General features: G+C 37.9%; 2 protein-coding genes across 4 annotated transcripts in view; one reads left to right on the top strand and one right to left on the bottom strand.

The window, feature by feature from the left end:
* tspan5a (tetraspanin 5a) overlaps positions 1-4,752 on the top strand; it is a 34,259-nt gene extending 29,507 nt beyond the window's left edge. The window contains exons 9-10 of the mRNA XM_036597752.1: positions 2,115-2,160; positions 2,274-4,752. Coding sequence (XP_036453645.1) covers positions 2,115-2,127 — 13 coding nt within the window. The 3' untranslated portion in view covers positions 2,128-2,160; positions 2,274-4,752. The remainder of the gene's footprint in view (positions 1-2,114; positions 2,161-2,273) is intronic.
* A 1,911-nt stretch (positions 4,753-6,663) lies between these two features.
* rap1gds1 (RAP1, GTP-GDP dissociation stimulator 1) overlaps positions 6,664-12,823 on the bottom strand; it is a 52,178-nt gene continuing 46,018 nt past the window's right edge. For all 3 annotated transcript variants that reach the window (XM_036597749.1, XM_036597750.1, XM_036597748.1), the window contains 4 exons: positions 12,199-12,338; positions 11,370-11,496; positions 10,954-11,082; positions 6,664-9,501 (listed from right to left, as the gene is read on the bottom strand). In XM_036597749.1, the coding sequence (XP_036453642.1) occupies positions 9,374-9,501; positions 10,954-11,082; positions 11,370-11,496; positions 12,199-12,338 (524 nt within the window). In that variant the 3' untranslated portion in view covers positions 6,664-9,373. The remainder of the gene's footprint in view (positions 9,502-10,953; positions 11,083-11,369; positions 11,497-12,198; positions 12,339-12,823) is intronic.

Raw genomic sequence — 12,823 nt, forward strand, 5'->3', positions numbered from 1 at the left:
TGGTAAGTATGAATTCTAAAGGTTAATGCAGGGTGTAAATGGGATCTGTTTGCATCTCAGGGTTCAGTACAGTGATTGTGGCCTCTAATTCACTCCATGTTCATTGCCATCCTAACTTAGCCCTCTCGCTCCTCCAGGTTCTGTCCACTGTCTTTAGCCTCTGTAGTCTCAGCGTGCTGTGTCATGCCGCAGCAGTTTCACATCTCATCTCTCACTGTGCTCTTCACATGCTGGCCTGCCTTGCTACAACCCTCCTTATTCACCCTGCTCTCCTCAGAGAATTACGGGGATTTTCTCCCCGCTCGCAAAAAAACAGTAAATGTTGATCCTCATGCATTACTGTGCAGTTTGTAGGTAACAGGGCAGTGATTTTTGTTGTTTTGTCTCTGTAGTTCAGCATTTGAAATGAAACCATGACTGCAAAGTTAAAGTGCAGAATCAGCTTTAATTTGAAATAGAAAATAGAATTCTCTAAATAGAATTGTGCTTCACAAGCTATTCCTGCCATACCTAATGAGTCTATACCTAATGAACATTACCCATATAATCACACATACTTAACAGAGTATTTTCCCTGGTGATGGCATGCTAGGCCTGTAATGTAGCTACAGTTTCTGCTTGTTTTGGGGCTTTTTGCTTTTAGTTTTTGCCTTTCGGTGAAATGCTCCTCAGTGGGGATCAGAGTGCAAAACAACAGAGATAAAGCAGTTATTACTGCCCAGCTACTTACATCCTGCCATGTATACAGCCATATGCAAAATGTTGAACACCCCTCAGTCAAATTACATGTTTTGTTGATTTTCTAAGTGAAAATAAGGTTACATATCCTTGACAAGTAACAAACGTAAATATCATAATCATTTTTCGTATCATTTTTCTGTACTTGTTTGCCCAGGAGTCTGAGTTTAGAATATTATAAATAAATTATAAAAAAATGTGCCTTAACTTTTGCATGGGCCACATTTTATGTTTTCCCCACAAATATGTTAAATTTAGCAAATAAACAGTAATTGTGCATCAAAATGTGCGGATGTGTGTTCACTATAGAGGATGTGTTAACTTATTTCCTCATAGAAAATCAACAAACCATGTCATTTGACAGGGGCACCCAAATTTTTGCATACAGTTGTATGAGGAACTTTGCTGAAAGCGTGATCAGTTAAAGATGTCATTTTAATGTTTTTTCAAGCTTTCAAAATTGTAACATGTAAACGGGCGAGTATTAACTCATCCATTTCATATACAGCACATTAGCAGCATAAGCTTTTGAAAAACTAGAGATTCTAATATTGGTGCTAGTATTATTATCCAAGTAGAGCTTCAGGTTGAACTTACATTATAGCAGCAGTGCCCAGTCACAGTCTTGGAAGGCCACAGCACTGCACTTTAGTCTTTTCTCTGATTCAGCCTATTAGCTAATTGCAGAGTCCTTAATGAAATGAACTGAGGGAGTTTGGCAGCTCAAGTCTGTCTCTCTGACATATACAGTTTCAGCAGGAGATATTTTCTGCACTGTGAACAGCAAAACCTACATGAAATCTGACTTTTTTCAATCAAATTTAAGCCACATGTGTGGATTCAAATCAGATCTCTGGATATGCAACCAGTCAGGATTTCATGTTCTATCAGCTAAACTATATAAACTAAAAGGTGAGCTTGATGAGGGCTTGTTAAAAATGGTATTGAAATGGGTGGCATATTTTGCTTGTCTGTCCTAGTCAGCAAATGCATTCCTGTGATTACCAAAAATGGATATGTGAGTAAATGTTGTTGTAATATAAGCATGTAAATCAGATATTGTAACTTGCAATGTGGACACAGTCTAAAAATCAGATTTAATAAATCTGAGTTGACCTGCTTTGTGAATAAGGGCAAATTCTGCACTGCTGTGGCTTCCAGGACTGGAGCTGGATATGTCTTCATTATATTTACAGGCCTAAAAACTACTGCTCAAAAACCTGACTGTGTTCTATTAGTAAATAGATGGATTGTACAAATAGAGCTCATCATTTCTTGCCTGTAACTACAATAATCAGGTTCAGTCAGCTGTCTGGGATAAAGGCAAATCTGATCAAAGACCTATTTGATTTTCATCTCTTCTTCTTCTTGTGCAGCTTGTTCTCCTGAAGCAGAAGCTAAGGTCCCAGCATACGTTCACAGGTAACCCACAATGAATGGAACACAAAAGCTGTATAGCTAATGCTATCATGACTATCAAAATTAACTGAATAGCTGAGATTTGTTGTTTTTTTTTTCCCCCCCCACACAAACAGGAATACGCCTGAGTAAGAGCGCCAGCAACGCAGCAACTCTACATGCCAAGTTCACCAGGTCATCTATGTACAAATGTGACCTGCACCACTGTCTTTTACTACGTGTAAATATTGATTTTTCTAGAGTGTTTCTTGTGTCAAACACTTGTGTACGAAATATAAAAAAAAGTGTGGCTCTGTGTGTGAGTGTGTCTGAACTGTGAGAGCTGTGTCCCTCAATGCACTGCATGCCTCTCACACTGGCAGTGAACATCCCATATTAAAAGAAAACTCTGGCATTTTTCAAGCTAAACTCTCTCTGCTGCGTCCAAATTCTGTTAAATCAAAATTGTCTTGGAACATTCAGTCCAAGACAATTATGCTGCAGTTTATTGTTATTTTGAGCTCATTTTAATGGCTTCAAAGCTGTGGGACATCGTCTGCCAGTACAATGATAGAATGATCCACTCATAGTAGAAGCCAGTGGGCAGTTGCTCAATTCTGTGAATAAACATTGGTAATACATGGAAATAAGCAGAAAAGCTGTTGTTAGTAAATTTTATCTAACTTGGTAACAAATTACCATAAATACTTCCCTCTGGAAAGCGTATCTTTGAAAGAACCAACTATGCAGCCTTACAACTTAATTTACAAACATCTTTGACTGCAGAATTCAGGAAAATGTTCTACAAAAATATGTTTTGCATAAACATTTACTGACAAATCTCTGTCTGCCCATTTGGATCTGTTTTGAGTCACAAAATGTTCAGTACTTTTCTAAGAACAGGGACACTAAGTTACTATCCATTACTAATTAACCATATGCTACAAATGCAGCAGACAGAGATTACGCTTAAAATCCTGCTTGTGTTAACACTGTTTCTCATAAGTGTAAGGATAGCTGTGTATACAGAAGCTAGAGTAGGAGTGCACAACTCCGGTCCTGGAGGGCTGGTGTCCAGCACAGTTTGGTAATTTACCTGCTTAAGCACACCTGATTACACTCATCTGTTAGTTGCCAGGTGGGTGGGTGTGTTTGAGCAGACATTAAAGGCCAGGTGTGTGTTGGACCAGAACTCTCCAGGGAAGTAGATCTCCAGGACCAGGATTGAGCACCCCTGCAATAAAGTTATGGTCCACTTTAAGGGCATCATTATTAGCTCCACTGGAAACTGTGGATATTGCTGATTTCATCAGCTTGTGTTTTCTTTATCTTTTTTTCTGTTGTACCATTTTTAAAAATGCAGTATCAGCTTTTTTTCTCAAAATTCATGTAAACACTTTAATCTATGCTGTCTGGTTGCACTCTTTTGTCTCAGAGGGTGTGTAATTATTCTGTATTAAGCAACAGTCCACAATCTTTTCTGAACAAACTGCTGCAGCAGCAAAATGAACAGAATCAGTGTTGTCAGGTGGTTTATGAACTAATCAGAAAGATGTTTGTTCAGAGGTCAGGGTTATAGCTAACATGCAATACATAAGTAGATGGCTTTATATATTTATCACATTCAGGATGTCTTTTTCATTCTTTGACAGCAATGTAAAGTGGAATTTCACAGATTTTTCTTCTGCACAGTTCAATAGTTGAGAGGCAAACAAAGTCATTCAGAGTGTTGTGATGTGAAATGGTGCATTGTAGAGAAATGTATCACCTCAGATTTCTTAACAGTGTTGCTGATGGGGACAGGGGTCGCGATGACATAGCAATTTTATTTACTATCCAACAGAACCAGTTAATCTACACATCTCAGTTTTTATATGTAATGTTGATAATGTTAAAACTGTGGTAAGTCTGAAAAAATGTTTTCTTTGGGTACTTTTTTCCCTTTCAACACCCTGCATGTACCTCTAATACTACATTTTAGGCCTAAAACTTCTCACAACTGTGGTAAAACAACATCTTGGGCATCAGACAGCATATTCATAACCATTTCATGTAATAACTTTCAGTAATGTAGCTTTAAATATTTTGTATGTCTGGTTCCCATCACTACTGTGATTCTGACTTGGTAAGTTTTTCTAGAATAGTGTATTTCAAAACAGACCACTCTGAACAGATGTTTACGGTCATCTTGACTGTTTACATATATAAACAATTTGAACAATCAGTGTGAATTCAGATTACAGATTATAGAACTGGAGGCATACAGCAAAGAACTTTGTAAGCCTCGACATGTCTAGAACACATAAATATACAGTTTATATAGAAGCCAAGTATTTTTTGTCATTTAATGAAGTTTTACATATAAAGATCACTCTTCACACAATTTATTTGAAGCATAAAATGACTGGAGTTCAACAAAAGTACACAGAGTCAAATGAAAATCTGTACAGTTAACTAGAAGGATGTAAAAATGTGTAAGAAAGTGTTTTAATAAATAATCACGTTAGAGGGGGCCAGAGTTTGTGATAAATTGTATTTAGTCGAATAAACCAATGTGCTGACCTGCTGACATTGTGAAGAAATGTATTAACATTAAAGCTGAGGAAGGGATCACTAGATGTGGTTGGTGTGGTCATTACTCATTATCAATAGTTCAGCCTTTTAAGTGTTACTGTGTTACATCAAGATGAGGGTTTGTAGTGTTGCTAGAACAAACTGCCCTAAGAGCTAAAAATGCAGCCGTCCCATGTAGACAGATTACTGCTCGCTGACCATGTGGCCAAAAATGCCATAGCTGTCGCTTGTGGACACGAAATATATCAAACACTTCCCTACATAGTACATTTGATGAATAATTACAACAACGTAATTAGCACTGATGTCCCATATTACTCTATTAACTGTAAATGAACATTTAATTCAAAGGTTTAGGTACTTAGATCATAGATCAGACTCAGCGTTTTCAGTGTAAATATTCATAATTAAATGTGATTGACTTAACTTACACTGCGATGAAATGACTGGATATTAATTTTATAGATGTAAATGTAGATGATTAAAACAGTCTGCAGCACTCAAGCTGAACATACAGCACATACAGTATAAAACAATATGGTTTATATCCCTTAAAAATACACTGCTGTAGATAAAACATGCAAGGGCCTGAAAACTAAAAATGGAGAAACATAATACATCAGATCTCTCTCATACTCTCACGCAAACAAGCTTCAGCATGAAGGACCATCAGAACAATGTTTCTGGACAGTCTGTGCACTACTTACCAGAAAGCAGACCAAGCTGTGCTTTCGTGGAAACACTGGAGCAGTTGCAGGGCATCTTGAACAGTGTGACTGTTCGGATCTGTCTGGAAGGAGCTTTGTGACCATTAATGAGGCCAGACAATAGTTTAGGTTCATAGTTTACTCTTTAATTAAAATGCTGATGCTAGTTTTCAGCAGTGCTGAGTCATGACTATTACGAGTTAGGCCTTTGATTTGGGCCATAAATGTCAAAACCTGGGCAAAAAACTTCAATAACACTAATTTAAAATTTGTAATATTATGCTATGCTATGCTAGCACTACTGCACGTTAACATTTTTTGGCAATTCTAGATTAAAGCCAGACATTTAAAGCTTGTAAAAGACATTCCACATGTTTTATTTGAAGCTTGTAACAGACCTTGACATAAATTTTACCCTGTATGTTGCAAAGCCCTGCACAGAGCTGCCACCACCGTTTTCCATTTCTAACAACTGAAGGCCTAGAAGGCTATGAGGTTTCTTCTGTTTTTTTTTTTTTTGGTATCTGAATTGAAGGGTGTTCTTTTTTTACCTGAAAGCATAAAACCTTTTTGTTTTTGGTCACCAAGGTTACGGTTAGAGTTAAGACTTTTCCTGTGTTTTTTTTTAACCAGAGGCTTTTTTTCTAGTGGCCATGGCGGAAAATGCAGTGTCTAAATTTCTCTTTGTATCAAGTCCCTTGCATGTCTCTAAGATATTTACCTGATGTTCTATCCAGACCTTTGAGTGATACATCTGCAGCTGGATGAAGTGATCAGGCTCTACAGAGATTTATGTATCTGCCCTTTTCAATGCCTCCTGAATGGATTCTCCTATGAAGAAGATGGTGATAAACTGTTTCTATCTTGTCTGAGAGTGCAGCCTCTGTTCCAATCTGATTCTGCATGAGAAACTAGTTACTAGCACAAGCATTATACATTAATGCATTTACATGATGTAATAACAAACTGAAGATTAATTTATAGTATAATCATATTTATCATGACGTAGATCACTTCAGTTACAGGTGTCCATCATGTACCCTTTAAAGTGACAGCTGGCAAAGTTTGACTGATCATGTGTCTTCACCACTGCTGCTAAGACTGCATCTGTTTTCTGCTCCCTTCATTCACTTAAGTATTCCTGGCAGAAATAAAATTTAAAGGGATAATCAAATTGGCTAAAATTCATTTAGAGAAGAGCCTATAAAACTGGCACTGTGTCGAACCAGGAGTCATAAAACAAGAATTCATCGCCAGCAATTGTCTTTAATAATCAGAGTCTCAATCTTCCAAATGTACAATTCATCAATTACATTTACAACAACTAGTCGAGTTTATATTTGTAATGCAGTTATTATGGATATGTTGGACTGCAGTGTGGTTCCTTATTGGTACAAATCTGATAAATAAGAATCGTTTACCAAACGTAAAATGGCCACACCGGGGTGGTTACAGTATCCCGACATGCAGGGGAGGTGCATGTTCTGCGATACTCTGTGGACAAACCCGTACACATGCAAAGATCCGTCTGAGGAAATAAAAATGTACCACAGTATCAAATGCACACATTTGATAAAGAGCACACAACAGCACATTTTCTAAGACAATCAGAACAGCTTGTGTGTTCGCTCGATGGTTTGTGGAGTTGTCGGCAGGATTTCAGCCCCCTTCAAACATAACACAAACACACACATCCCAACTTGTCAAAGCCCTTTCATGACACCTGACATGATGTGTTATTACTGTCTTTGGACCCACAAATGACCTACAAATTCATAACCCATTACAGTGAGCTGTATTGTTAATGTGTTATTACACCTGTATTGGCAGTCATGTTATATAAAGAAGTGGCAGTGCACTCCATTTCAACCGACTGCACAGTATAAAGTTACTGCTAAAGCTTTATTTTGATGGTCCACTGTAGATCCCCTGCAAGTGCTTAGCTTCACATTAATTTGCATTTAAATGGGAATTCCACCAACTTTTCAAAATTTCTCTATGATTAAATTGTTAAGATGCAAAGAAAGTCATTCAGAGTGGTTTGATGTGGTTTCACAGTGGTGGTGATAGGAACCAGACATCTGAAGAGTTTTATGCCTCCAAAATCTACCTCACAAGTTATTACATGAAATAGTTAAGTATATGCTCTCTAATGTCTGAGACGTTGGTTAATGATAGGTTTGCGATAAAACTTTGGCTTTAAAATAATTAATGGCAGAGAGAGACGAACAAAATGGTATAAAAAGTAAAAGAAAAACTATTTTCACATTTATCACTACTTACAGCAATCACTTGTAGGTTCACTAGTGGTTTTGGACGTAAATAAAATTGCTAGATGTGTGTTGTTGACATCGTGAGCCCTATCACCACCACTTTAAAGAAATCAGAGTCAGTAAGTTCTGCTACAATTCACCATCAGATTTACATCAGATCACGCTGAATAACTTTGTTCCATTAATAGCAGATTCCATTAATATCAACCTAACATTTCCCTATCTGTAAATAAATCGCTCACTCTGATGTTAACGTTAACATCAAAACCTAATCTTAACCACAACGCTAAGGCTGGTTATAATCCTATTCCTACAATCATTGTTGATAATCAACTGAGTTTCAACAGAATGTTAATAATTTGAGCATTTGTAGATTATCTATAGGGGACCATCCTAATAAAGTGGCACCAGGTTATTGGTTATTGATACTGTGCCATCTCAAATGCTCAAGAGCAAACAGTTCCTTCCTTCATAGAAAACAGCCAGTCAACTTACACACACGATCATGATTAAGGAATTCTGCCCAGACAATGTGGTGACAGTAAAATCGCCAAGTAGATCGACTCATTCTTCGGTACCAAGACACGATTATTCGTTCAAATGTCCATTTGACAATAATATTCTAGTTCAAAATGCAACAGACTAATGATATGGAATTAGCTCTTTCCAATAAAGTGACTTCCACAGATATGAACATGGGCAGCACTAAGACCAAGAGGTCAAACATGAAGAGTCCACTCCGGTCCAGACCCCTATACAGTACAAACACATTTTGATCTCTACTCATACATGTCGAAGGCAGGTTCGGGGAGGAAAGGTGGGGGAAAGGCAGGGGGCGGTGTATCGTTAAGAGCAAAGTCTGGCTAGCCGAACACGAGTACACCATTAAATCAGACTATTTAAAAAACATGCAGGTTTCAAAATTGGCTGGTACTCAAGCTACATGGAACACGTGGGGTTTTTGTACACAGCAAGAATGTATGGCTGCACTCGTTCCTCCTCCAGCCCTCATATGGTTATTGTCTTGTTCTTTTTTTTGTAATTTTTTTAGCTTCTTTCTTTTGTTTTTTTTGCATTTTCGTCTTTCTCGATGACACGGATGCTTCGTGTATCACAGCTATGGTCTTTTAAAAAGTGTTGCGCTCTCTGGTATCTTGCAGAAACCTATTGCAGAAGGCTGTCTATGATGTCAGACATTTCTGAGTCATGAACGCATGCGCTGACACTCTTAAAAATAAAGGTTCCTGAATGGCTCTTGGCTTGGGCGGACATTTGTAGGTCAAAACCTTTAAATGGTATAGAATCTTTACATTATGTGGACGTTATAGGTTATAAGAACTTTATTCGGTTCTTCACACATGCCTCATTTACAAAAATGTGGTTCTTCTTGGTTCTTCTTCTATTGAAAGGTTCTTTACAGAACCAAGAGTGGTCCTTCAATAGCATCGCTCCAAAGAACGCTTTTTTGGCACCTTTACTTTTAAGAGTGCAGAGTGAGGGTTGAGGAGAGGTGGCTTTAGAGCAGGGAGGTCGAGTAGGACTGGATAACCTTGGCACATGACAGAGGGAGACAGGGGGGTCAGAGGAGGTTAAGTGTGTATAGGAAGGGTTGGCAGGCAGAGAGTGGATGAGGTGTGTGTGTGTGTACCTGTGTGTATGCATGTATATGTGTAAAAGAGTCTTTTAGCTCTGCGCCGTTAGCCTCTGTTCTGTGAGTGAGGCCTGGTGTGCCACCGTTTTGTTCTCATGGGAGCGTAGTTTGGAGACAACATCAATAAAGGCCAGGCTCTGTACTTCTTTATGTAGTGGTTCTGAAGAAAGAGAAACAGTGTAAAAAGGAAATAGTTAATGCACATGTCAAACAAACTTCTGTTTTTAGAAAAGTGCTGTGAGGTTTTAGGCACCTGAGAAGATTCAAATTAAAAAGCTGTTTCTCTGGTCAGTAAGCATTTGCTCAGAAAAACATTAAAATCAGAAGAAATACAAATAACATTAATACAATAAGTAGTGATTTTCTGTGTCAATGTGTTCATTTAACCATTTCCAAACCTCTCCTCGAATTGATTAGAATCATTATCCAAACATTGCCTTATTTTATTAATTATTGTTACTTTTTACTGTATTTATGTTTTTTAGCATTTAGTCTAATGGGAAATGGTGTTTTCAAAACAAAAGCCCACACACCACCCAGATAAATGGTTTTAAATAATGCACTTATGCCAGACTTTTTTTTATGTTTTTTTATGTCTAGAGCACATTGTCTAAAGCACTAATTCGGAAAAATCGGATTTAAACAATATCTCTCCTACTGCAAATTTTGGTGATGAGGCAACACAAAGTTTGCTTCTTTAGTTGTGAACTGGAGCTGTGAGACCAATGTAGCTAACAAGCAATAGATGGTAATGCATCACCAATTAGCGCTGTGCAAACTGCATGCTTAAATTTCAAAAACTTGCCAAGCTGAGAATATTCTCAAACAGACTTGTTTCTGACCATGTATGGTATACTGTTATCTATATGAAAGAACAAAAGCACACTGCATAGCTAAAACTGGCAGCAGCAGCCTGAATCTTGCAGTCTGAATTGTCTGTATTTTGGTCCCTTTGTAGGTTTACAGCAAAAGTGTGAAGATTTAAGCAGGCATTAGCCTGACAGCTCCAGCTCCAAGACACCAAACATCTCTTGGTTAATCAAATACATTTGGAATAAAGGAAACTTGTGGAATTTGAATTGTCAATTCTTGCTATAAAGGGCAATTTCACCAATATTTCAAAATTGCTAAATAAATTAATCATTCAGAGTGATCTGATGTCAAATGATACACTGTAAAGACACTTTTTTATTTAACAATGGTGGCGATAGGAACCAGGGGTCACAATGTCCACAACACAAATATAGTGTTTAATATGTTTACTATCCAAAATGACCAGTGAATCTGCCCTTGTGAGTACTATTCCACATCTCTAAATTAATAAATTACATATAAACGAATTATATTTAAAAATATATATGTTTCAGGCCACAACATTTTCTCAAAATTATTGTAAAACAATGTCTCATGCATCAGGCTGCATATTTCATGTTAAAACTTTCTCTGAGGTTGCTTTTAGAGCCATTATACACTTCAGACAACTTGTTTATATCATCACTGTGAACAATTTCAACAAGTTTCTCTAGAACAAAGCATTCCACATCACACCACTCTGAATTACTATGTTTACATCTTAACCATTTAATGAATGCACTGTGGAGGCTCTCTTCACCTGAACCCATGACAGAGCAGATGAGGATCATGGAGTTGTATTTGATCTCAGGAGCGCTCTTCTCCTCCGTCAGCAGCTTGTGCAGAACTTGCACCAGAGTGGCTCCCACAAAATCCTTTTCTGCTGAATCTACCAGAAATGTTTAAATGATACATTTAAAAATGGAACTGAAAATTGTTTGCAGTAGAGATAAGGGCCAAGTTTAAACTGTGCACATGAAATTAGCTGTACAGGTGATTTTCATGGGTCATACAAAATGGCTGGCAAACTAAATGAGCAATGCTCCATTTAATCCAATACCAGGCTTAAGACAGACTTTACAAAACCAGCCTTAAGGGAATGATTTATCACTACACAGATTGATGGTAGCACAGAGTGAAGCTATGGGCTTTATAGAGTTTTTATGTCTTTCTTACCTAAGTCTAGTGCTGCGATGAGACCCAAGGCCACCAGCGCTTCATTCTGCATGATCATGTGTTCGCTCGTTGCCATGGTCACCAGGTGCTTCACACCCCCACACTGAATAACGGTTCGGACCACTTCCTGTTAGTAATCAAGAAACACATAAACAGTAATAAACGTCTGCAACATATTAGCAAAAGAAATGCTCATAGCATTTTTTTTTACATTTTCAGTACTTGGTGTGTCCACACTTTCGCCTTTTTTACAGCTTTCATTCTTTTCAGGAGCCTTGTTTTTCAAAGAAATCCACAGGGATATTTTTCCACACCTCCAAAGATCTTAGGAGTTGGCTGCATTTACTGCTTCTCAATATCCAAATAATTACAATAAAAAATTCAGATTCATCAGTCCATAAAATCTTATTCCACTCTCTCAGATGTCCAGTTTCAGTGTTCTATTGCAAATGCTCTTCTTTTTTTTTCCTTTTTTTCTGTGATATGTACACATCCTTTCAGACTCTTCTCACAGTGGAAAGATGGACAGAAACACCTGTGGAGCTTTTCAAATCTGAAACAATAGTTTATCTCCTATGTCCTATCTGAAGTTAGGCTACCAACAGTTGTGCAATATCAATTTCTGTACATGGAAAGCTTTGTCTTTTCACTTCTTTTCCTTTCACTTTCCTCTTCTTTATGCAAGTGGATGATCTTCTATCTACACCACTCAGAAATATCTCCTGAAAAATGAATAACTTGTACTTGTAATTACTGTTTTGTCTGGAAATTGAATAAAGGATGGTCTCTGACTTTTAGACAGTACTGTAAGTGTATATGTGCATTTGACCTTTGACTTGCTGTGGCGGATGAGTGCTGAAAGCAGGCGGTTGGATTCCCCCATCACTCCTGCGTGGTCTTTAGCCTCACACCACTCCACCAGCCTCTCCACCAGTTTACGATTCGTCCCCAACTGATCCGCAGCGTCCGCTTCAACACACACACATACACAAAACTGGAATAAGAACACACACTCATGTGAGTCGTAGACATGGAGAGTGAAAACAAGACTCTGCACAACTGGAACAGGTCTGTAGTCTTAACACAAAATCAGTAATCAGTAATGTATTGTGGCCAGTCTGTGTGATGATTCTGCGACAGAAATGAAGCCAGCCTGCTAAGTACTTCTGTACACAAATGCATCTGAATCTGCACACATGCGTCCATGCATGTGTTGGGTCTCCCCTCCACTGGGGATGAGCTGCATTCAAAGATTTTCAAGACCTATATTTTAAGGTCGATACGGATTCCTGAACATTTTTTCCAATTCCTTCTTTTAAATTACAAACTTAAAGTGGACGTGGCTTAAACCAGAAATGAATGCTAGATGTTGGAAGTGGGTACATTTACTGACTGCAACAGACTGCAGACTAATCAAGAAAAGCTGATGTTAATAACATTCATATAGAATGTAA

The sequence above is a fragment of the Colossoma macropomum genome, unplaced genomic scaffold (genome assembly GCF_904425465.1).
Source record: "Colossoma macropomum unplaced genomic scaffold, Colossoma_macropomum, whole genome shotgun sequence".
Lineage (NCBI taxonomy): Eukaryota > Metazoa > Chordata > Actinopteri > Characiformes > Serrasalmidae > Colossoma > Colossoma macropomum.